The 25,779-nt window shown below is 45.8% G+C and overlaps 1 protein-coding gene across 10 annotated transcripts in view; it reads right to left on the bottom strand.

Annotated features, from left to right (window-relative positions):
* Positions 1 to 2,073: 2,073 nt before the first annotated feature.
* The window catches only part of LOC106605341 (chondroitin sulfate proteoglycan 5), a 30,895-nt gene continuing 7,189 nt past the window's right edge, over positions 2,074 to 25,779 (bottom strand). Inside the window, exons 2-7 of one of the 10 annotated variants that reach the window (XM_045718457.1) lie at positions 22,479 to 23,460; positions 11,516 to 11,704; positions 7,678 to 7,834; positions 5,617 to 5,673; positions 4,132 to 4,233; positions 2,074 to 2,931 (exon numbers count right to left, since the gene is read on the bottom strand). In XM_045718457.1, the coding sequence (XP_045574413.1) occupies positions 4,147 to 4,233; positions 5,617 to 5,673; positions 7,678 to 7,834; positions 11,516 to 11,704; positions 22,479 to 23,460 (1,472 nt within the window). In that variant the 3' untranslated portion in view covers positions 2,074 to 2,931; positions 4,132 to 4,146. The remainder of the gene's footprint in view (positions 2,932 to 4,131; positions 4,234 to 5,616; positions 5,674 to 7,677; positions 7,835 to 11,515; positions 11,705 to 22,478; positions 23,461 to 25,779) is intronic. The other 9 variants (XM_045718458.1, XM_045718453.1, XM_045718455.1 and 6 more) reach the window with 9 other exon arrangements.

A 25,779-nucleotide genomic window follows, 5' to 3' on the forward strand; every position in this document is an offset into this window, starting at 1 on the left:
GCAGGCGTGCATGCTTGTCTGTGTATATATGTGTTTGCGTTGGCCAATCCTGAGGCTCCCTGTGGAATTCACACACCATCGTTCCACCACATCCTCAGCCAATGACAGTGTGCGGATGAATCCAACATCCCAGCAGGCTTTGGGAGGCAGAGAACAATCTTGACACGCCCTATTTGTGCCCTCTCTTCACCCCCTGCCCCTCTCTCCCTACCTGAAGTGTGCCCTTCCTCTCTCCTCTCCAGATCAATGATTTGGTAAAGGTGAGCAGGAGTGCATTCATTGTCAGAACGTTGTAAAAGCGCTATAAGAACACAAAGTGGTATTTAGGTCAGCTAAAGAGAGAGGGAGTAATGTAAGGGGGTTATGTGGAATCAGAGTGTATTTAACGTCAACATTTCATGTTTTCCTTAGATGACATTAAATCTGCATAATGCATTCTTGATTTTATGTATCTATTATACATCATTTTCTGAGTCTCAGTACAACGCGATACAGTCTGGCTGTTGTAATCGTGTGTGTAAGAAAGAAAGGAATAGAGAGAATGGTGAGGTCATTGAGTTGGTCCTCTCAAGCTTGGACCGTAGCGACATAATTGGTTTCCATGGCAACGGCGCCCCCTCTGTCTGAGGCTGCATTTGTAAAGACCCTCCAGCAACAGGGAGGAGAGGAGCGATGGGAGAGAGATAGAAGAGAGAGAGGACTGGTGGAACGATGTGAGAAAAAAAATCTAGAGAGAGAGTGGTAATAAGCCAGAAAGAGAGGGAGAGAGGTTGATGCCAGAAAGAGATATAGAAAGAACAAAAGGGAGCAAAACGGAAAGAGGGAGGGGTGGGGGGGTGTATGAAAATATATTTAGAGCGGGCGAGCGGGTTTTAGAGGAATAGAGATAGACATCTATCTCAGTGCCCAGCTCTCTCAACCACACCATCACCTCTTGTCCTGTGGTGTGATGGACACGGTCCTCTCTCTTCCCAGAGACAAGCCTGAACACACACTCACACAGAAACACACGCACAGTCCAACCCAGAGTGGCCCCCAGGGAAGGGAGGCTTTCTGGTTGAGTCCTCAAGTGTCAATCCAGTCATTGGTGTTGATTGGAGATAAAGTGGAAAATTAAAGAGATGAGGGTAGAAACATAACAGATTCATTGGAGAGTTCTTGGGTCTGCTAAAATGCCAAAGAACAATCCCTAATGTAACGGACGTCAAGCTGTTACTTAGCAAGTACCACTTTCTCCTGATTGGTCTCACACCAAGGCTCGAACCCAGGCACAATTGAGGAGCAAGTTGTTGAGCTATAGCTCATGCAGGCTGATTGATTTTATATTCTCTGTCCATCCCAAGGACACGCAAATGTTTTAGCTTTACATATTCTTCTGTGTGTGTGTGTGTGTGTGTGCAAAGCCGTTAGCACTCATGGTTCAAAGGAGAAAACCTATGCGTTGTCTTGCATACCGGCAACATAAGAGACTAGAGGAGAGATGGAGAGAAAATGTGTTAATTGCTGTTGTAGCCGCTTGCATGCTGTTCATTCCCATAGCCAAACTTTTGCTCTGTAGTAGTTTGAATATTTCTCTGTCCCTATTGATGGGAAAGGGGTCCTCCATCCCCCATCCACCCAACCAAAGGCCCCACAGCTTAAGAAGGGCCCTACAATAGCAGACTCTGTCCAATCAGTCTAGAACTCTCTCAATGATCACTCCAACAAAGGCATGGCATCGGAGAGGCCTTCTTCGAGACTCATTGAGAATGCAGGCCGGTATGAAAAATGATGTGTGAACGGGGAATGTAACAGAGGGTGGGTGGGTGTGTGTGTGCGCGTGTGTAAGAAAGAGAGTTATGTGTGTGTTTGGCCTTCTGAATAAGGCTCTTTCTGGCATGAGTGGTGAGAGAAGAGTTTTTGTTTTGTGTGTTTCAGCTGCAGTTCTGTGAGAAAGCGAACTACAGGATCCATGCAAGGTGTGTGTGTGTGTGTGTGTGTGTGACCTAAGGAGCTACCAAGCTGTAATAAGCCATGCAAGAGTTTGAGAGGGAAAGGGACAGTATAGTTCAGGAAAACACAGGGACAAAGGTGTCATGTTAAAAAGGTTTATTTCAACAACTGTTAGATTTTGTTCTCTGTTTTGAAGTCTGTATTCCCAAAAAAGTACAAAATAAAACAAGTACATCAAAGGATTAGAAATCACATCAATGAAAACGAAGACACAATGTGTTGTTTCTTTTATATCAATCCAAGCATTTTTTTCATATATTTATACATACTCACTTAATTAGTCAGACAAACATCGAAACCTCTCAGTAACTTTTATATTTTTTTACAATGTTTAACTTCTTTTTTTAAACTCCATATGATTCTTTTCTTTTTACAAAATACACCAATGCAGGCAGGGGAATTATGAGTGTATATGTGAGTGTGTGTATGTACATATATATGTGTATGTGTGTTTTGGTGTGTGTGTCTGTGTTTTCTGGTGTGTGTATGTGCGTGCGGGCAGGGGGTAAGGGGGAGCAGAGTGACAGCAACGAAGGGGCAGGGCAGCGAGGCAGGGGGGCGTGATTGGGCGTAAGGGGTTGCTATAGGCGTTGGCAGGTCAGGGAGGAGTTTCACCTGGGGTGGTGTTTTTTAATTTTTTTTCAGCGGCATTGCCCGCTTGGTGGCAGTGTTGCCGTGTTGTAGACGGTGGTTGGCTGGTGGTAGCAGTTGTAGGCGTGGTGGCTGAGATAGAGAGCAGGACTGGAGCTCTCATCCCGACCCAGGCTTCTACATCATGTTGTTCTGCAGTGAGTTTACCTCAGAGGAGTTCTCCTCGCCCAGTACCTTGTGGTTCTCGTGTTTGGGGGTCAGGGAGTTGTGGATGTTCAGGGAGTCGTCCTCCTTGGGCACCGGGGCCTTCACGGGGTCCTCCAGCTTGTTCTGGGCATTAGGATCATCCTGCCAGGGACGGACGGACGGACAGATGGACGGAGAAAACACGGTTAGGCCCACCCAGTCAGACCGCCCAAAACGGTTATAAACCAAACCCTCCCTCTAGTCTACCATGTGGTCTTTTGTTGCGTCCTGTTATAGGGATCGTCACAGCATCAGCCAATAGATGGCCTTCAACCTCTGAAAATATCAATTTATAGCCCCTTATAGACAGACCACTGCTATTGCATATTGTCATTCCCCTTAAAGAGATGGGAATATTTGAAATACCCCCCTAACATCTCAAGATATTAGACCCTCTAACTCCACCTCTTACCACCCCTCCATCCCTCTCTTTAATCCCATTTAATATATTATTTGGATATAAATATCCCAAAACCCCATATTATCCTCACACTACCTGACTATCCGTCAATGGAAGAGAGCAGTGAGGAAGCTAACCGTTTAAAAAAAGACCCATTGTACAGTGGCCGCGGCTACCCAATTGTTTCAACATCATGCTTGCTTCGCACATTTGTTTTGGTTGAAGGGACATAGAGGTGATTGGAGAACTGTATGAGCGACCCCCCTCCCACCTTTCATAATCCACCAACAAGCACCCCATCCAGGCCAACCAGGAAGCGCATGCATATCCACATGCAAGAACCCCAGAGAATCCAGAATCCCCCCTCCCACTATCACTCATCCAGCCCTCTTCACCTCGCTACTGTCCCAATTAAAACACAATGAGCCGTGCCGTTATTGGCATTAAACACATTGTCTGTGGAACCACCTTCATACATACCTACAGTACAGCTGGAGCTGGAAAAACAATGCATTAGGAGACAACTCTGTTTCACTTCAATTCATCCTTTTGGCTGCATTTAATTAAGGTCAAGACAAATAATGGATTGGCATTCATTTGAATCTGTTTTTCCCAGCCTGTTATCCTCATTAATATTGCATAGCTTCATCGACCCTGCTGTGTTGAGGTAGAAGTGTCTGTCTGTGCTCAAGCTGACTGACAGACACACGCATGCATACACACATACATACATACAAACACACGCGCATATACACACATGTACACGCACGCACACACACACACACGCAAGCACACACACAGGCACGCGCACACACCGCAGACCCTGAGGGCTGTGCCATTACGAAACAGAGCTGAATGCTTGTTATTCAATGGCACACAAAAGGGATGGCGAGAGCATTTACCCATTGGCTGATGGCCTAGATAGTAACTTCGGGCAGGACGTGGGGATACGTCACTTCCATGGTTACAGGATAGGGGCCATCTTTCCTTCCGTCAGCGTGAAACTGGAAAATGTGTTGTTTGCTGTTGTTTTTCATTGTATTGGGGAACGAGGGTGAGAGGGACTTTACGGGGACTTTTTGGAACAGAGATATACGAGGTGTTGAGATGAAGATGAAACATGGACAGATCTTTGTATCCTTCCTGCTGTGTGTGTGTGTGTGTGTGTGTGTGTGTGTGTGTTCAGAGTTTATGTGAATGTGTCTGGATCTGCATCTTTGTGTGCATGATATAAAATGTGTATCTGTGTATGCGTAGTGGAGGAAGGACACGAAGAGGGTGGGACAGGACTGAGTCAAACGATTTGTTACAGATAGAGAGCCTCAATGCTCTTCACTGGCATGGCACAGTACAGTATGGCTCAGCACAGCAAAGCACAGCCTACAGGGCAGGACTGGACAATAGGGACACTGGTACTGTACATCCTGGCCTTTATTCCACAGCACAGGACTGGCAGTATTATGAAAACATGTCACAATGTATCAGTATAACCCTATCATAATCACTTCATCAATTTCATTTTAATTCAATCAATACAGAGCACGTAAACATATACATGTAGTAATTACTCTAAATATAGACTTTTACTTATCATCATTACAATTTTGTCAATTGACTGAGTTAGAATGGAATTGACACAAGCCATAGTTAAATATATACTGTAAACCAGCATGGTCCATAAAAGGACAGGTATCAATGTTGATAGGAGATTAAGGGTAAACGGGTAAACGGATACAATCCACTGTACTCAGTCCATATAATGCTGAAAATAAACTATTCTCCCTACAACAATATTTCACTTTCTAGTTGTATTATCTGTGTTTCTGCATATATGATAGTGTTTTTATGCATGTTGGAGTGTGTACAGTTTCTGACCGTGTGTTTATCTGAAGAGGGAGAATCTGTCTAGTGAGATTTCTCGGGTTTCAGTCTACTGCAGCGTTTTCTCTTCTGCTAAGAACTCATGTGGGAAGGGTCGATATCCCCTTTCTGAAGGACACTACAAGGACAAAAGCGTGCTGCTACTGGACTGCTACAACGTTTATCTCTGTGCCATTTAACCTAGATAAAAGTGTACATTTCATATTTTAAATGATGTTTATTTCATAGTTGTTATTTTAAGAGCCCACAATATGTAAAGATATGGATCATGTCTAAAATCAGCATTTACTCGCATCCGGAAATGATCCATTAAGGGGTAATGGCTAACTTAACTTATAAACTGACTTTAGATCAGCACTTAGGAGTAACAGCTCTAGGTTCTGACTAGTCAAGTTTGGGGCTGTGGATTGGTCCGTTGAGTTGAGAGAGGGTGACTGACAGGGTCACAGTACAATGAGAGCCGTTTAAGGGAGGGGGGGCGGGCCATCTGAGGGGGTTTATCTTACCTCACTGTCGGGCTCCTCTTTGGTCTTACACTCCCAGGTGTATCTGCTCATGGTTTTCTGGGGGGGGGCAGGAGGAGAGGGTTATACTCCTCAAAGATACATAACATCCTCAAACAGAGAGAGAGAGAGACAGAGTGAGAGAGAGAGAGAGCGAGAGAGAGAGAGAAAAACAGAGTTGGATAGAAACCAAGAGAGTTGGCGGTAGAGAGAGAATGAAAAAGCAGAGAGAGAAGACCTACGAAGGGGAACTTCCTAAGGATGATATCTGATATTCCCAGCTCACATTGAGAGGTAGAGACTGTGCCCATATAAGGACACTGAAGGATTTGTCTCAGTAACTATGGTGCTTTGTGGCCTTGACATTACCATAGTAAATGTTGGATGAAATATTTCTGAGGGTACCGTGTTGACATAGAAGCACAAGGGTTTTAGCTCATGAACTAGACGGAGGGATTTGAGGTATTGGTATTATTAGTTTGTGTTTTCTGAGCTTTTTTAGTGAGAAGTATGTTTCTATGGTGTTGGCTGTTCTCTGCAGATGAATCTACATAGTATTTTAAATGGACCTTTTCTCCAGATACTCTACACTGGTGCTCTAAAATAAAATCGACTCGTATGGATAGAGAGATGTACTAACACACTGACTGTAGACCTGTGGATCTAAACGGCGAACCCAGGTTGAGACTCAAAGAGCAGAGCGATCCTGTTTCAGAGATTAGAAGATGTCTGGAAGATGAGGATGTTATATGGTGTTTTATTTGGTTGTGGATGGTATTGGGTTATGGTGACGGTTAGTAGTGTTCTGATAGGTGATTGTGCTAACCGTCTCATGTTATGAACCACTGCGATATGATGCCCCCCAAGTTGTCACTATATTATATTTACAGGAACATTATCGCAATTACCCAGAAGGAAGAATAATGCAAAATCAACTAACTACAAACAAACCAAAAAACGAGCAAAAGAAATCTAAGTGAAGCAATTTGCTTGTGGTTCTACCAAGTATGATGACCAGAACCAGTTGATGAGTTGTTAGAATGTGGTACCACATCTTATGCCGTAGCACTACTTCTACTCATGCTGCTATGACCATGTTAGCGCTATGCTACCCCATGCTTCCGTTAGTTGTGCATCTAGGTCTATACTCTCCCTCGCCACCTACAGGCAGCAGGGGGATGTTGCATCTCAGATGCTTATCCTGACTTAATAGCCCCGCCCACCTTACACACATCTCGCACACCATCCTCTAGCAACCTGATAATATCCCCATAAACAAAATATATTTCATGCCCCCAGATTCCCCGCCCACCCAAAGCCCTATTATCGACCAATCAAGAGACCTTCTTCACTTTTCCAAGCTATCCAGCCCAAGTCAGGATAAACGAGTGCAACGGACGGACAGGAGGCAGAGCGACGGACAGGCTGCTGCAGTGGCTGACATGGCCACCAGGGGGGGCACCATGTGAGCGATAGAGCAGGCATGCAGTGACATACCGATGCACAGGTGATTAAAGGGAGAGCAGATCAGGAATAGATGGGGTGGAGGGGGTTGCAGTGAGGGCTATAGGAGTTCTCTCTTGGTCAAGTCTTAGCCCGGACAGAACTGACCACACCAATGGGTCCGGCAGATGTATAGGTAAGATCAACTTATTTCCTTGCTCCATCTTTCACATTTATAAGCATTTCGCTACACTCACAATAGTATCTGCTAACGGTGTGTATGTGTATGTGACCAATACAATTTGATTTGATCTGCAGTGTGTGTGTGTGTGTGTCACCAAGTACGATCAATAGCTAACAAAAAAACTCAACCAATAACTGACAATGAGGCAATACACAGAAAAGACTTTACAGCCACGGAGTTGCTATGGTAACAGAGTTGCCTCAGTAACCAACCAGGTGCAGTGCTATGCCTGCCTATCTGGTTGTAGACTTGTCCCATAACGAGAGAGAACGCCCCCACTGTAACATCCCGCCTTGTAACCCCAGAGAGGTGACACTCAAGCCCATGCGGAGGAGGGAAGGAAGAAAAGGGTGAGAGAGAGACGAGAACCACGTTACCTGACAGATAATGTTATCATAGTAAGCCAAAGCACGGGCATGAGGGACGTTAGGAGGGGTGTCGCACAGTTTCCTTACATTTGGGTGGGAGCCCTCAGCGATGGTGGACAGGGAGAAATTATCATTGTGCTGCTCCGATGGAGGCCGGTACTTACTGCTGGGAAGAGGAGGAGGACAGGGAGGGGACCAGAGACGAGAGGAAGGGAGGACAGGGAGGGGCCCAGAGACGAGAGGAAGGGAGGACAGGGAGGGGACCAGAGACGAGAGGAAGGGAGGACAGGGAGGAGACCAGAGACGAGAGGAAGGGAGGACAGGGAGGAGACCAGAGACGAGAGGAAGGGAGGACAGGGAGGGGACCAGAGACGAGAGGAAGGGAGGACAGGGAGGAGACCAGAGACGAGAGGAAGGGAGGAGACCAGAGACGAGAGGAAGGGAGGACAGGGAGGAGACCAGAGACGAGAGGAAGGGAGGACAGGGAGGGGACCAGAGACGAGAGGAAGGGAGGACAGGGAGGAGACCAGAGACGAGAGGAAGGGAGGAGACCAGAGACGAGAGGAAGGGAGGAGACCAGAGACGAGAGGAAGGGAGGAGACCAGAGACGAGAGGAAGGGAGGAGACCAGAGACGAGAGGAAGGGAGGAGACCAGAGACGAGAGGAAGGGAGGAGACCAGAGACGAGAGGAAGGGAGGAGACCAGAGACGAGAGGAAGGGAGGAGACCAGAGACGAGAGGAAGGGAGGAGACCAGAGACGAGAGGAAGGGAGGAGACCAGAGACGAGAGGAAGGGAGGAGACCAGAGACGAGAGGAAGGGAGGAGACCAGAGACGAGAGGAAGGGAGGAGGACAGGTAAAAGAGGATTAAACGAGGAGGAAAGTAGGAGGGGTCACGATGGGGAAATGGAAAAAGAGGGATGCAGCGAGAGGTGGAGAGAAGAGAAAAAGAGCAATGAAGGGAGAATAGGGAGGGCAAAAATCAGGATTCAAGGACGAGGGGAAAGTATGTGAAAACGGGGGGTAAATGAGGTGGAGAGAGGAGGGAGGAGGGAGAAAAAAGCAAGAGAGAGCAGCGTTAGTTACAGTATAGTGCAAGTGTAAGACTTCAGTTTACAGATGATAGACAGACAGATACCCCCTGTAATGCAACAAATCAGCTGTGAATCAAAACTAGACTACAGCTATGGCCACTTTGATACCCAATCCTGGGTTGCATTCAATAGGGTACACTGTATAGCCAAATGTTTTGCAACTGAAAACGAAAATGAAAGTTACTTTCCAAACAGACAACAATGACTCACCATTGACCTTCCATTGAAGCACTGTGATTCACTTTGTGTACCCAATTAAAAACGTGGAGAAACTTGATATCCAAAACAGACTTCCCAAACAGTCATTTGTCATTTTGTGTTATTCCAGAAACCTCTGCTGGCTGGAAAGAATCTGTCCGTTTCTCTGTCTCTTCTTGATCTCCTTCTCTCCCTCTCCTCATCATATCCATAGTTAAACATCCTCTGAACTAGACCCATCAGTACAGCCCCAGCAGTTCCTACTACTGTCTGATTGAGATGCCGCTCCAACATTTATATTTAATCAGTTCATATGACAGACCAATCAAAGCTCAAGTAATGAGGGAGAGTGTGCTAGAGAGATGGAGTAGAGAAATAAATAAATAAATAAATAGGGAGATAGAAAGAAGTTGACAATATTGATTATAATTATTTGTTAGTATTGTAAATCTCCAAAGTAAGCTTTGGCAATATGTACATTGTTACGTCATGCCAATAAAGCAAATTTAATTGAATTGAAAGGAGGATACCGCAGGGCTTGGATACAGATTGTGTGTGTTATTTATGTCCATAATTGAGAGAGAGAGTAAAGTGTGTGTGGTATGAGAAGTGTGGTTTCTAAGCCGTGGTTCAGGGGGAAACGGACTAAAGTCAGGATGTGTCAGTTTTAATCTGCCACTTCAGGAAGAACACACACTCTCCTCTCTGCAAAGATAGTTACCTGCATCTCTCTCTCTCTCTCTCTATCCTCTGCCATTCACTTACTGCCACTCTTGTCACACCTCTCGCTTACTCACTCTTTCCCTCCCTCAATCCCTACTATTTTTCCTTCCCCTTTCTCCCCCTTCCTCCCATTCATGACCTCTCTTTCTCCCCCTTCCCCCAGCACCTCCCTCCCTCCATCTCTCTCTCTCGCTCCATCTTTCTCTCTGCCTCTCTGACAGGGAAGCAGACCCCATCTTGACTGCGGCACATACACTGTGCAGCCCACTGCAATTATCTGCAGCAGATGGAGGGAGAGAGCGGTGGGCGTCTCATGTATACATGAGCCTCATCAGCAGTGCCCTATACACGCGCACACATGCACACACTCGTTCTCCCTCCAACAACATGTCCTTCCAACAACTGAGTTTTTCCTCTGGCTAAAAGCTCTTTCCTATTCCTGCCCTCCCTCCGCTCACCATCCTCTACACATTTCCACTCTCTCCCCTTCACTCCTCCGCCCCTCCGTTTTCCTCCGTTTCATTCTGCTCTCTTCTACTCCACTTCTGTTTCTCCTTCCTCCTCTCTGATTTGTGGCTAACCACTTGATGAGGCTGTGGTGTCTCTCCCATACTGCATGCTGTCCATGCCCACCCCCCTTCCTCACACACACACACCCCCCCTCAGGTCGCACAGCTGTATGTAGGTCAACTTCGCCTCCCCTGCCTTGTCTCCCCCTCCCCTCCCCTCTCATACGCTCCTGATCAGACTGCCCTACTTTCAGCTGGAGCAAGAGCAGCAATGACATCACTATTTTCAGCTAGCACCGCGCGCTAGCCATCAGCACGCTATCCCCCACACTGACTGCTCCACTTTTCTTCTTCATCATCATCATAATGCTAACATCATCATCCTCCGCTAAGAAATGTGCATTGCTGATGGAAGCATCCACACTCATCCACCCTCCTACATGACTTCACTGTTGCTAGGCAAAACGACAGGCGAAGGCACAGCCGCATCTCATACCGCACTCGTTCTAGTTATCCTCATCCCATTCTCTTTCAATGCAAACTCAATCCCTCCCTTTTCTCTCTCTCTCTGCTTTATCTCTTCTCTCTTTCTGCGTTTCCTCTCTCATCTATCTTGTCATCGTGTTTTACGCCCCCTCCTCCTCCTCCGCATTCCTTCATTGTCTCCTTCGCTCATTTAATATCCTCCCTCTTTATCTGATCCATCCAATTCTCCCCCTCTGTCTATCCTGTCTATCGCCTCTTCTCTTTGTCACCCACCCCCCATCCTCCTCTTTCCAGTCCAGCCTCCCTCCCTCTTCCCTTCCCTCTCTCAGCCTCTTCTCTCTCCTAAGTCATCCACAACCTTCTCAGGTATCTCTAGCTTCACCTCTCTTCCTCCTCCTCCATCTCCTGTCCTTTTATCCTGATCCTTTGTTCACCTCCACTACTCTCTCCACCAGCCCCAAGGTTTCACCCTGAACGGAGCTTTGTTTCAATGGAAGTAGTTGTAATGTAGTTGGAACTCACAGACCACACGTCCAATACTCATGTAATACTCCAATCGAATACTAAATATGTTCATTTTAGTGCTAGAAATGCTTATTTCACATACATATGCTGTGAGAATACAAGAGCTCAAAAACCTGTCTATCTGTTGCCTGGTTTTTGTAGTCCATAAACTCACCTGCGTTTGCGCAGCCAGTTTTCCATGGGTTCTATGATCTATGGTTGCACTGCCTGGTTTCTCCTGGTTTTCTTGCACCTTTGTGCTAACTGGTTTTATCTGGTCCATAAACTCCCCTATATTTGTGCAGGTTTCCCCAGGTCCACGCTGTAAGCTTACCTGCGTTTGCGCAGCTTGCTGTTCTCGGTCTTGAGCACGTGAAGCTTCTTGGCGAAGCAGACGATGATCATGAAGAGCAGCAGCACCATGAGGGCCGACGCCCCGATGGTCAGACACAGCACCTGGAACTCTGTCACCACCGACTCACAGCGGGAACCCTTATGCCAGATGTAGTCCTGGACATTACATCTGCAGGGAGGAGGGATGGAGAGAGAGAGAGGAGAGAAAAGGAGAGGAGAGAAAAAGAAGATGAAGATGAAGTGGGGAAGTAGTAGTAGTGGAAACAATGAGGCATGTGTAATGGAATACGGAGAGGAGATGGAAGAGCAGCCAGGGAAACATCGATGGGTGACAGATGAAATGGCCAGATAAGGGAAGAGTGGAGAATAAAGGGAAACAAATCAAGGATGGAGAGAAAAGGGCGGGTGAGAAATGGAAGAGGGTTTATTCACCAAACGTAACACTTCAACAAAATTGTGTGTGTATCTCTGTCTGTGTGTGTGTATATATATATATATATATCTCTGTCTGTGTGTGTGTGTGTCTCTGTCTGTGTGTGTATGTTTATATATATATATATATCTCTGTCTGTGTGTGTGTGTGTGTGTGTGTGTGTGTGTGTGTGTATCTCTGTCTGTGTGTGTGTGTGTGTGTGTGTGTGTGTGTGTATCTCTGTCTGTGTGTGTGTGTGTGTGTGTGTGTGTGTATCTCTGTCTGTGTGTGTGTGTGTGTGTGTGTGTGTGTGTGTGTGTGTTATCTCTGTCTGTGTGTGTGTGTGTGTGTGTATCTCTGTCTGTGTGTGTGTGTGTGTGTGTATCTCTGTCTGTGTGTGTGTGTGTGTGTGTGTGTGTGTGTGTGTGTGTGTGTGTGTGTGTATCTCTGTGTGTGTGTGTGTGTATATCTCTGTCTGTGTGTGTGTATCTCTGTCTGTGTGTGTGTGTGTGTGTGTGTCTCTGTGTGTGTGTGTGTATATATCTCTGTCTGTGTGTGTGTGTATATCTCTGTCTGTGTGTGTGTGTATATCTCTGTCTGTGTGTGTGTATCTCTGTGTGTATCTGTCTGTGTGTGTGTGTGTGTATATCTCTGTCTGTGTGTGTGTGTGTATCTCTGTGTGTGTCTGTGTGTGTGTGTGTGTATCTCTGTCTGTGTGTGTGTATATCTCTGTCTGTGTGTGTGTATCTCTGTCTGTCTGTGTGTGTGTGTATCTCTGTCTGTCTGTGTGTGTGTGTGTGTGTGTGTGTGTGTGTGTGTATCTCTGTCTGTGTGTGTGTATATCTCTGTCTGTGTGTGTGTATATCTCTGTCTGTGTGTGTATCTCTGTCTGTGTGTGTGTGTGTATATCTCTGTCTGTGTGTGTGTGTGTATATCTCTGTCTGTGTGTGTGTGTGTGTATATCTCTGTCTGTGTGTGTGTGTATATCTCTGTCTGTGTGTGTGTGTGTATATCTCTGTCTGTGTGTGTGTGTATATCTCTGTGTGTATCTCTGTCTGTGTGTATCTCTGTCTGTGTGTATCTCTGTCTGTGTGTGTGTATATCTCTGTCTGTGTATATCTCTGTGTGTGTGTGTGTGTGTGTGTGTGTATCTCTGTCTGTCTGTGTGTGTGTGTGTGTGTGTGTGTGTGTGTGTGTGTGTGTGTGTGTGTGTGTGTGTGTGTGTGTATCTCTGTCTGTCTGTGTGTCTGTATCTCTGTCTGTGTGTGTGTATCTCTGTCTGTGGGTGTGTGTATCTCTGTCTGTGGGTGTGTGTATCTCTGTCTGTGGGTGTGTGTCTCTGTGTGTGTGTGTGTCTCTCTGTCTGTGTGTGTATCTCTGTCTGTGTGTGTGTGTGCAGGCTCTAAATGATTTAGATTAGGGTGAGGGCAGTACCACTGTGTCATTCATAGTTCAAGCTTGAATGGTTGGCACACATTTCAATCCAGATTGCTCTGTTTAAGAAAATCAAGAATTTCTGTTTATAATTACCCCAAGTGCTTCATTATGTGAGTCTGAAAGCTTTCAGGGCTGGATTCTATCCGTATCGCGGAAGTATCGTGGACAATCTCAGAAAATGCGGGAACATTGTTTTTCAATTTAAATCGAGCTATAACGCGGATCTTCCACGATACTTCTGCGATACGGATTGAATCCAGCCCTGAGTGTGGGGTCTAAAAAAATGCTCTTCAACATCCCACATATACAGCAGTGTATATAATTTATGGAAGTGAAATTTCAACTCCTGGTCTAAAACAGACTGAAGTGTCACCAGCAGGCTTTCAACATGGCTCTATTTGAAGGGATAATGTGATCATTCTGTCTGAAAAGAAAATAGAAAAAAAACTAAGAACCAGAGGCTGTTTTCCATCCACACACACACACACACACACTTGTCGCCATCTGAGCCCTAGACTCTTTTTGCTCCAGTTTGCCAGTGTACGGTTTCCGCCTGGAGGACAAAAATGACAGAGGCAGATGGCTTCGTCTGCTGAGTATCTGGCATCTAAACAAGACTGGAACCTTACTAATCAAATGCTTTTAACTGCTACGAGAATGAATGGTACGGCATGTAGAATACGAAATAGACTCTATAAACTGGGTCGATCACACTAGTTAAGGGGAAATGGTTATGACTGGTCTCATAGTAACCAAATACTATGTATATTCCTGCTACTATCTAGAACCTAAAAGGATTCTTTGGTTGTTCCCATAGGAGAACCCTTTGAAGAACTCTTTTTGGTTCCAGGTTGAACCCTTTTGGGTTCTATGTAGAACCCTTTACACAGAGGGTTTTACATGGAACCTAAAAGGGTTCTCCTATGGGGACAGCCGAAGAGCTCTTTTGAAACCCTTTTTTCTAATAGTAGAAGTGTGATTACTGTGAATAAAACAGACTGTTTAAAGAGACTGAATGTGTGAAGTAGTTGTAACTCGGGAAAGCATGTGAATGTGAACGAAACACACTCACTGAGAAGAGCCCATACGGGCTAAAATAGGTACAAGAATGCAAAGGTTCACACAGTTCACACTGTGGATTTTAGGGGGAAATCACCACTTACGGAAGGACACACATTCACTTGGAAGAATTTGAATGTGAAGAGCAACATAAATGCACCTCTCCCTTCCCCTGTTCCCCAAACAGGCCAAGAGACCTACAGACTCACACAGATGAATGTAAATGTGTAGAATGAATGGAGGTGTGAGTATGGCCTTTCAGATTCACAGTTTCAATTCAGCCCAGTAAGCGGGTATTGGGGGGCTTGGTTCCTTTCAGCACCGCTTCCTGCATCCTGCCCCCTTTGTGCCCGTGCCGAAAGTGCCAACCGAGGGGCGTTGGCTCCGTGCCAGGGGGCATTCTCTAGCAGGAGAAGGTGTGACTGGACTACTGATACGCCATTTTCAAGGGGACTTGAATACGCTCTCCCCCTCTAAGGTACTGTATGTTGGTACAAAGAGGTAGTTTATATAGCGAAGAGAGGGAGAAAGAGAGTACATTTAAGGAGAGGGTAAGGAGGATGGCTGGTTGCCATGACGATCCAGCTGAGCCACACAAGAAGCAGATACAGTACCGACATGTCATTCCATCACACACACACAGAGCTCTGAGACTCTCTCTCGCTTAGTAATCTCTCTTTATTTCTCATTCTCAATGTCCTCTTACTCCCTCCTCTATCACGATGCTCCTTGAGTTTCTCCATCGCTCTAATTTATCACTGATTTACTACCTCTTCTTCTCTTCCTCCCACTATTCTTATGTCTCTCTCTCTCTCTCTCCCCTTCCGCTCTCCTGCTCTTTGCCAGCTGCCCCCAGGAGAGTGTAATCTTGTTTCCATTTAGCTGACTGACTTTGGTTTTGACATAGTTTAAATGGTGTCCTAAAACAGCAGTCCTAAAAACCCTACAATTTGACATGAAGATTTTGGTTGCAAGTTTTCTCAAGTGTTAAAATCAAACCGAAACAATCCAACTGAAATAAAGCCAGTAGAAACATTCATTAGAATTAAATCGACCACATTGTGTTCCACCCTGAAACCTGTAATCCTACAATCCAAAATGGCTGTTTTGTTTGTTTTACCTTAAAAGGCTTGGTTCTTGCTAGGCTTGGTTCTCTCTCTGAGCTCCTTGTTTAAACACTCACGACTCCCACAGCTTTACCCTAACCAGTTACCCAGTGTAACCACAGAGCCTTCCCTCCCTACCCCATCATCAACTCAATCAAGGTTTACCACAACCTCCAATCGCCACCAAATACAGCCCACTAACCCAGCGATACAATGGAATTACCCGAGCCTGAGCCACATTACAAAGCGCTCACAAATCCCCTCAATATTTACTTGATTAGGCTTGTAAAGGCTGCTCGACTGCCAATTCCCCCCGGGATAGATACCCTAACCTGGCCAAGAGGAGGGGGGCACAGAGTGGGTTGGAAGGTAGAGGGGGGGCACAGACGGGACACCCCCATACATACTGGGAGGCCTCCCACAGTGTTGTGAGGTCGAAGGGGGATGAGGGTAAACGGGGGATAGGAAGGAAAGGGGGGTACTGTACAAAGGGAAGGAGAACGAGGGATAATGAAAGGGTAATGGAGGGTAAATGGAGGGGAGGATCAGCAACGTTAATCAGAGCCCAGCGTGACTGTCACAACATTGAGCAGTGTTTCCCCTAGTTTTACAACTAGAGTCCCAGCCTAGTCAGCCCCCAAATAGATACTAAAATAATCAATTGAAACTCATTTAATAGGCAAATGAAGGTGTGGGAAGTCATTAGGTGGGTGGCACCATGATTGGGAAAATGTTATCGGTAGAGGAAAGAAATCAGTCCAACTATCACCCATATACCTCCTCTGGTAATACAAAACCCATTACCCTGCTGAGTAACGCTTTACATGACACCTAGCGTCATAACACCTTATGACACGGCCATAACCATGTCATAACAGCTGACATAACTTGTCATAATATGGACATAACACTGTCATGACAAATATATTTAGATCTGTTGTGACATATACAGCATTATGTTATGGCTGGTTATGACACCTACATAAGAGTGTCAAAACTCACTCCATTACAGCATAGCCAACTTGTCAACAGTATTTTTATGTTATATAACATTTTCAGAAATTGTAATTGCGCACACATTGATGTCAAGACACGCACCTACACCAATGCTCTGTTGCTGGTGACTGGGATGAATGCAGAAGTAGATTTCAGGAGCAGGACAAGACACCCTCTTAACTGATGACTGACATAAGGGCATGCCAGGATGCAGTTGTAAATGAGAACTTGTTCTCAACTAGCCTACCTGGTTAAATAAAGGTGAAATAAAAAATATATATATATATATATATATATATTTTAAATGTACGTGTTAGGCCGATCTGGCAACATGATTCTGATGGTTATAATTCTTAGTCCAAGTAAAGTGACACAGTATAGTCATAATGCTTCATGACAGTGTCAAAAAGGGTATTTTCTTAGTCCAAGTAAAGTGACGCAGGATGGTCATCATTTCTCTTGACAGTGTCATAAAATGTATTTTCTACAAGTTCTTTAAAATACGATGAAAAAAAACATGACTGTAAAGAAATCATTACAAGAACAACGGATTTAAGAAACCAACTTTCAAACGAAAGGAAACTTCTTGGCAGTGAAAAACACATTTGAATAAATGTGGGTTTTGACACTCATAATATACGCTACATGACCAAAAGTATGTGGACACCTGATCGTCGAACATCTCATTCCTAAATCATGGGCATTAATATGGAGGTGATCCCCCTTTGCTGCTATAACAGCCTCCACTCTTCTGGGAAGGCTTTCCACTAGATGTTGGAACATTGCTGCGGGGACTTGCTTCCATTCAAGAGCATTAGTGAGGTCGGGCACTGATGTTGGGCGATTAGGCCTGGCTTGCAGTCGGTGTTCCAATTCATCCCAAAGGTGTTCGATGGGGTTAAGGTCAAGGCTCTGTGCAGGCCATTCAAGTTCTCCCACACCGATCTTGACAAACCAAAATGTTATTTTTTTGAATACATTTTTTTACCCCCTTTTTCTCCCGAATTCCGTGCTATCCAACTGCGATCCAATTACAATCTTGTCTCATCGCTGCAACTCCCCAACGGGCTCGGGAGAGGCGAAGGTCGAGTCATGCGTCCTCTGAAACGTGACCGGCCAAACCGCGCTTCTTAACACTTGCCGTTTAAACTGTAAGCCAGCTGCACCAATGCGTCGGAGGAAACACTGTTCAACTGACGACCGAAGTCAGCCTGCAGGTGCCCGGCCCGCCACAAGAAGTCACTAGAGCGTGATGTGCCATGTAAAGCCCCCCCGGGCCAAACCCTCCCCTAACCTGGACGACGCTGGGCCAATTACGCGCCGCCCTATGGGACTCCCAGTCACCAGGGTCTGTAGTAACGCCTCAAGCACTCCGGTGCAGTGCCTTAGACCGCTGCACTACTCGGGAGGCCTCGACTAACCATTTCTGTATGGACCTTGCTTTGTGCACGGGAGCACTGTCATGCTGAAACAGGAAGGGCCTTCCCCAAACTGTTGCCACAAAGTTGAAAGCACAGAAAAGTCTAGAATGTCACTGTATGCTGTAGCGTTAAGATTTCCCTTCATTGGAACTAAGGGTCCTAGCCCAAACCATGCAAAACAGCCCCAGACCATTATTCTTCCTCCACCAAACTTTACAGTTGGCACTATGCATTGGGGCAGGTAGCGTTCTCGTGGCATCCGCCAAACACAGATTCTTTCGTCGGACTGCCAGATGGTTTATCACTCCAGAGAACGCGTTTCCACTGCTCCAGAGTCCAATGGCAGCGAGCTTTGTACCACTCCAGCCGATGCTTGGCATTGTAATCTTAGGCTCGTGTGCGGCTGCTCGGCCATGGAAACCCATTTCATGAAGCTCCCAACCAACAGTCATTGTGCTGACGTTAACTCCAGAAGCAGTTTGGAACTCGGTAGTGAGTGTTACCACCGAGGACAGACAATTTTTACGAGCTTCAACACTCGGCGGTCCCGTTCTGTGTGCTTGTGTGGCCTACCACTTCGTGTATGAGTCGTCGTCGCTCCTAGACGTTTCCACTTCACAATAACAGCACTTACAATTGACTGGGGCAGCTCTAGCAGGACAGAAATTTGATGAACTGACTTGTTGGTAAGGTGGCATCCTATAACGGTGCCACGTTGAAAGTCACTGAGCTCTTCAGTAAGGCCATTCTACTGTCAATGTTTGTCTACGAAGATTGCATGGCTGTGGGCTGAATTGTATACACCTGTCAGCAACGGGTGTGGCAGAAATAGCCAAATCCACTAATTTGAAGGGGTGTCCACATACTTTTTATACATAGTGTATGTCATAGCATGTGTAAATATATGGGTCATGACAGTGTTTTGACCATATTATAACAGGTTATGACGCTAGATGTCAAGTAAAGTGTTACCAATACTGTCCTCCCCATAGTGTGATAACAATGCCATGAACCCTAATTAGAAATATATGTAGTACACCTGCCCCATGTTCCATTTAACTGCTGTGTGTGTGTGTGTGTGTGCGTATACACACAGTATACTGTATGCACACACACACACACACACACACACACACACACACGCACTATACACACAAACACAGCTATGACTGTATACACACACACACACACACACACACACACACACACACACACACAGTTAATTCAACCTGGCTAGTCCTGATCTGTTTCCATACTGGCAGGCAGGACGAGCTCTGACTCATTTTCTCTCTCGGTCCCTCCTACTCCCTCTTTTTTTCTCTTTTTCTTTGCCATGTCTATCTCCATCCATCTCACTCTCTTTCCCTCCTACACTCCATTTTACAGTGTTGTCCTCCAGCTATGGGGGAAATGATTACAAATGTTAGTTAGGATAGTAGAGAGAGGCAAACTATTGATAACGTGAGGTAGATCAAACATTCAAATTAGCCCCTTCATAACTGTTAGAGTGTAACTAGTCTTACTAACCATATCCAAACCACCGCACACACGTAGTATGCAAACGCTTACAGTACACACATACACAGCAGGACAAGGCTTTTGTCGGTAAACCCCAGAAAGAGATATTGAGGGCAGACACAACCAACTACTTGTAGGAGTGTGTTATAACAGAGGGCAGAGCCCTTTGCATTCATCCCACTGTAATTCAATTGGGCTGGTGTATGAATCAGCCTCAGTTCACCATTACACACAGACACACACAGACACACTTGTGCCAGAGCTCCACTGACCCATATTGCCTCTTAGCCCAACCTCAGACAGAACTTGGACTGTCCCTCAGTGTAACACAGATCTTCACTGACTCAGTCCAACAGTCTCGTGGGACAGTGTCATCTAATATGGACTTCTCACAGACATCAAAATCAATGTACTTAGTGCATTGTTTACTGTTTGGTTATGGTTTACTATCATCTCTTTAAGCCCACCAAAGACCTTGTCTTCTACAAATGTAGTCATAGCCATTTACATTTGAGTCATTTATCAGATTCTCTTCCGCAAAGTGACTTACAGGAGCAATTAGGGTTAAGTAACTTGCTCAAGGGCACATCAACAGACTTTTCAACTAATCGGCTCAGGGATTTTGAACCAGCGATCTTTCGTTTATTGGCCCAACGCTCTTAACCACTAGACTACCTGCAGCCACATTGCTGTAGTATCGTAGTTAAGTTTTATGGGAGTGATTTGAGATATTTCTCTTGGCTTGCCTACTCTATGGACTGTTGCTCCAATGATTACAAACCAGTATAAAGGATAAGACCAATCTCCGCAAAGATCGGGCATCTGCCATCTCAATCACACACATCATCGCTGGCCATTAGGCCTGCTGGGAGATGACCTACTGCTGACCTGCCACGGGAAACTGTCAGAGTCAAGAGGTCAGCGTCAAGATCACTGAACAGTTTAACTGTATAGCCACACAGTGATGAGAAACGGTGTGTCTGCAGGGGGAGGAGAACAGCGGGTCATTATGTCATGATTAGGGCCTTGAGTTGGGAGAGGTTCTATTGGGCTCATGGTAAAAGCAAAGCGTGTGTGTGTGTATGTGTGTGTGTGTGTGTGTGTGTGCGTCCGTGTGTATGCGTACCTGCATGTGTGTGTGTGTGTCTCAACTTGAGCATATGTGCACACATACATTTGTGTGAGCTCTCCTGTTGTGTGAACAGAATCACGTTGGCATGGCGACCCTGTCTGTTGGATTCATCTGCGCCAGCTCTCATTGCCATCATCATCTCCATCAGCGCCAGTCAGGAGGCGATGGCCATCCAGGGACTTGCTACCGCGCATACATTTGCATGCTAATCCACACAGACGTTTGCTCATTTCTGATCTCTCCCTGCCGATTGGTTCGTTCGGTGAGATACAGGATTAAGGGAAATAAATATCTTGGCATAGCTCTGCATAATGATCCGAGGGGTTGGATGAGTTTGGGGAGGAGGGGGTTTTCCCTTCTCATGTAACCGCGCTTACACGTTCTCCTCAGGATGACCTCTATAAAGATCTGTTGGCCAGGTATCAATGCACCAGGATTGGGAACCTTGTAAAACACACAAAATCATACAGTCACTTTTTCAGCAAACTTAATCAGTGTTTAATCTAGAAATGCATGTTGCACATTGCAACACATGTTCATATAAAGTAATTGCCTTTTACAATGAAATGCTCACATTACTTTTGATATGATTCTCTTCTAATTTGTTAAAATACATTTTACTATTACTTAATCCGACCGCTGTTAATTGATAATCACTTAACCGTTTGGTAAAGCTATAGATTTTATATTGGTTGGTCTACTGCAGATTTTGAGAAGTACATAATGAAAATGTATGTTTGTTAATTAAGTAGAAACATGTGAAGTATGATATATACTGTACTGCACTATTACGAGTATACTTCACAGTACATTTCAAATAATCTGACAATGACAAGATCAGAGATATACTGTATGTAATGCATCCCCTATACTGTGAACATATATCCAAAATGAAGTTGCTGTGGTATTTTGCTTTACTAAAATTACATTGGCCCATACAGTACTGTAATATATGCCATTTACGAAGGAGGTGACAACAGTGAGTCCACACATTTTTGTATGTGACCCCAGTGGGAATCAAACCGACCACCCTGGTGTTGATAGTGGCATGCTCTTAATACTGTAACTGAGCCACACAGGACCACGACAATACATATGTACAATACAATACTGTAAAATGCAATATATGGTTACAATACAAGTGGAAGGTGTATGATCGTCATCTCCGTGTGTGTGTGTGTGTGTGTGTGTGTGTGTGTGTGTGTGTGTGTGTGTGTGTGTGTCTGTGTGTGTGTGTGTGCACGTGTGGGTCGCGTGACTACCACGCCACAACCGGATGGTTGAAATTGATCTGGCAAAACAATGGAAGTTTCCTCATAAACGTCTCTGTAAAGCATCCAGGAACATATGTTGCGTTCTATTCTCTAGTCTGAAATCACTGAGCTGCTTCATATGGGAGCCCAATTTTCATTTACATGGACGTGGGATTTTCCCTCTCTCTCTGTCTCCCTCTCTCGCCGTCTCCCTCTTTCTTCCCTCCCCTCTCTCTCTGTCTCCCTCTTTCTTCCCTCCCCTCTATCTGTCTCCCCCTCTTTCCGTCTCCCTCTTTCTTCCCTCTATCTCTGTGTGTGTGTGTGTGTGTGTGTGTGTGTGTGATGGGGAACTGTTTTCCATCTCATTCACTCATCAGGTTAGCTCATACTTTCTCAACACATTGTCCAGAGTGTAGATATCTGTTATTGTAATGTAGACAGAGATAATGGGTTTTATTGGGTTCAATGTTTATCTCTGATATGTTAGTAAATTAGATTTCTTCCATCTGGATGCCTTGCCTATGATGTGAGGGCGTGATGGCTGTGTGTGCCAGAGTGTTTGTGCGTGTGTGTGTGTGTGTGTGTGTGTGCACTCATTCCATCTCTCACCTGCAGAAGACCCCCATTCCGTCCAGTAGGTAGCACTGGCCTCCGTTGAAGCAGTAGCTGGGCAGTGTGTCGCAGGGGGAGCGGCAGGTTCCATTCTGCTTCACGTAGCCCTGGCGGCAGCCACCGGTCCCGTCTGAGCCATCCACGGGTAACGCTGGAGGTACGGCCGCAGGGCCCTCTGGAGCAGCAGCAGCACCCCCACTGGGCAGCCTCTTGTCTGGGGTGAAGGAGCCGGAACCTGGGGGAGCCCTGGGCCTGGAGCGGGATGGAGGCCCGGCAGTTAGCCTCAAGTCGTCATCCCCATCCAAGGTCTCAGTAGTGGTGCTGTAGGAGTACTCATCAGGGGTGGGCGACGCACCCTCCTCGTATGGCGTGAGGTAGTCGTAGTTGTTTGGCATGGCCCAGGAAGTGGGGTCGCCGCCCTGGAGTTCGTGGGCCAAAGAGGAGGGAGAGGGTGGGGCTAGGTCCAGGCCGCGGCCGCGAGAGGCGGGGTCGAAGAAGTCCACGGTGAGGACGTCTGGGCGAGAGGGGTTAGCGGCGGCAGGGGGAGGGGCAGTGGTGGTGGCCAGATTGGCTACTCCTTCTGTGAAGCTGCGGTCCAGGTCGAAGACTTTGTCTCTGGCGTTCAGCCACGGTGGGTCGGTGTGCTCCTCTTCATCCTCTTCCTCCTCCGTGCCACGGGGGTTGCTAGGCAGCAGGAGCTCTGTCTCTGCTGAGTCGGGGCTGATCCTGGGCGGGTCCACCACCTCCTCCTCGGCTGGCAACACCCCTTCTCCCAGCATGCCGCTGCCCTGCTCCTCTTTGGAGCGGGGCATGCGGTCGGCCCTCTGGGTCACCGTGACGACGGGGCTGACTGAGCCGCTGACCCCGGTCACCTCGATAACGACATCATTCACTTTGGCCGCTTCCTCGACCTTACTGGGCAGGGATGTCACATTGGCTGTGGTGTCCAACTCAGTGAAATTGGCCCCCAGAGTGTTCCCTGAAAACATACAACAAAACAATGTTGTCAGGGGTCAGGTCTCATAACCACACACAGCCATGAGTGAATATCCTTTTATCAATGTCCACTTAATGTCATTCATAATACAAAACACAGACACAACAACTAGACCTACTATAAGCGGCAGAGATACAGATGTAGGATCTTAATTTGAGCCAGTTTGCTACGGCATGAAAATAATCCTGCAGCAACAGGAAATGTGAATTATTATATGCATTGGAACATTAGAACATTTTTTTGTAGGGGTTGATATATTTTTCATCAGGGCAAGTCAAGTCTGACATTTTTTAAGTGGAAATTACAAACCTTAGAAGCCCTTTTAAACCTCAGATACACTACAAGTTTGCATTTCCTGCTGTGAGGGAAATTCTCAGCAACAAAAGAGTGATCAAATGAACATCCTACATCTGTAGTAAACAAACACCAACTGAACCAACTATCAGATGGCCAGTGACTTTCTTGCATTGAGGCTTCAGCCAAGAATCCACACACGAGTTGTGTCAATTGAATGACTGAACATATCGTGACTCAAGTCCCTAGTCATTGGGCAATATCTGTCTCCCAAGATGGCTCAGCAGTCCAGCATTACCCTGAGGCTAAAATGCAAAACAAATTAAACCAAGATGGACTGGCCATATACTTATCCACTGGTCAATTACATCAGCCAAGTGTAGCTCCTTATTCCTCTCCTAAAGCAGCTTTGGCGAACCCCATGGATTATGTGTAATAATTGACTAATGTACTTGAATGGCAAGGAGCTGGGATTAGGGATTATGGTTTGGGGTTTAGGGGCTCCGGGGGCTCCCTGTGGGAGGTGGAGTGATCTGGAGGGGAGACGGTCATATGGCATCTTCACCCTGCAGTCTCACAGAGAGCAGCGCTGAGAGAAACACAGGGAGACACATTACTTTAACCAGACACACATGTCGTTCAGTGAAAGAGTGTTGGATTTACTTGTCAGCAAGAGAGACCAACATGTTTTCTTCCACAGAAATGCCATCATCATATTTAATAAGCGCTATGCCATTTGTGACGTGGTGTCTAGGTTTCAGCGTGGTGTCCAAGAAAAACATTCACACCCACACAAACCAATATCTCATATCAAACAATATAACAATTTCTTCATTAAAAGTGGTGCGTGACAACCAAATAACTCACAAAGCTTAAACAAAACCAGTTGCTGTTATACTAGCATTGTTTGTAGGAAATATACAGTAGGCCTATAGAGTATTACATTACTAAGCAGATAAAGGTTGCTAATGGGTAGCAGCCAGGTGGAATCCTGGGCTTATTTCTGCTGTAGTCAGAGAAACAGAGGCTTTTGAAATGAGGGTGAATTTTGGGTTAATCCATCCACCAGATACACTCATTCTGCAACTCACACCGCTGTTAAAGACATCATCTGACATTCTGAGCAGCGTCGCTTCTGCCAAAACCACTATGGACCGCCACGCTTACACACATATTCAGGGAATATACTTTAAAGGAATATACTGTACACGCACAGAGACGCACACACACACAGAGACGCACGGACACACACACACACACACACACACACACACACACACACACACACACACACACACACACACACACACCCTCATTAAGTGATGGACTTTACAGGGAACAGAACAGGCTAGCTGAGCAGGCTACTCAACAGACAGCTCCCTCCGACGGTAGAGAGACACTTTAGTCACACTTCTGTGTTTGTTCAGCGCTAACAATCACTCAGTCACTTTACATCTTTTATAGTTGTATGCCTGGAAAACAAACAGAGACAGAAAGTAACGGTCCAAAGACAAGGTCTGTCTCATTGTTTCTGGCAAAATGGTCAAACAGTAACCTTGGCTGAGTCTGGGTTTCCTGTTGTTTTCACCATCAACATCTATATCAGTATCGTTCAAAGTATGGCCAGTGTAGTGGGCTAAAAGCCATAGAAATATTTTTGTGATGCACGGCTGTCATTTGTGTGCAGTATAAATGTCTAGATTTCATGGATGTCGGGTTTGTTGGGGTTATTAAGTCAGGAATACTGGAGTTGTACTACATTGGGCATCAACTCTTTCATCGAGTAAAACATTCCATACATGTGGTTCTCTCTTCTAAAAGGTCATATAGTCACCATATAAGCAATGTCATATCATGGAGAATCATAGGCTGTCCAAAATGTTAATCTTCAAGCGATTACTTAAAGGTAAAAATAAATCATTTTCAAAGGCTACTTAAAACATTTTACTGCAGTGGGCTAAATCAGGGTCACACAGAGTGTTTCTTGGTAGTCTTAAACAAATCTAC

Source organism: Salmo salar, chromosome ssa05 (assembly GCF_905237065.1).
Source record: "Salmo salar chromosome ssa05, Ssal_v3.1, whole genome shotgun sequence".
In the NCBI taxonomy this organism is placed as follows: domain Eukaryota; kingdom Metazoa; phylum Chordata; class Actinopteri; order Salmoniformes; family Salmonidae; genus Salmo; species Salmo salar.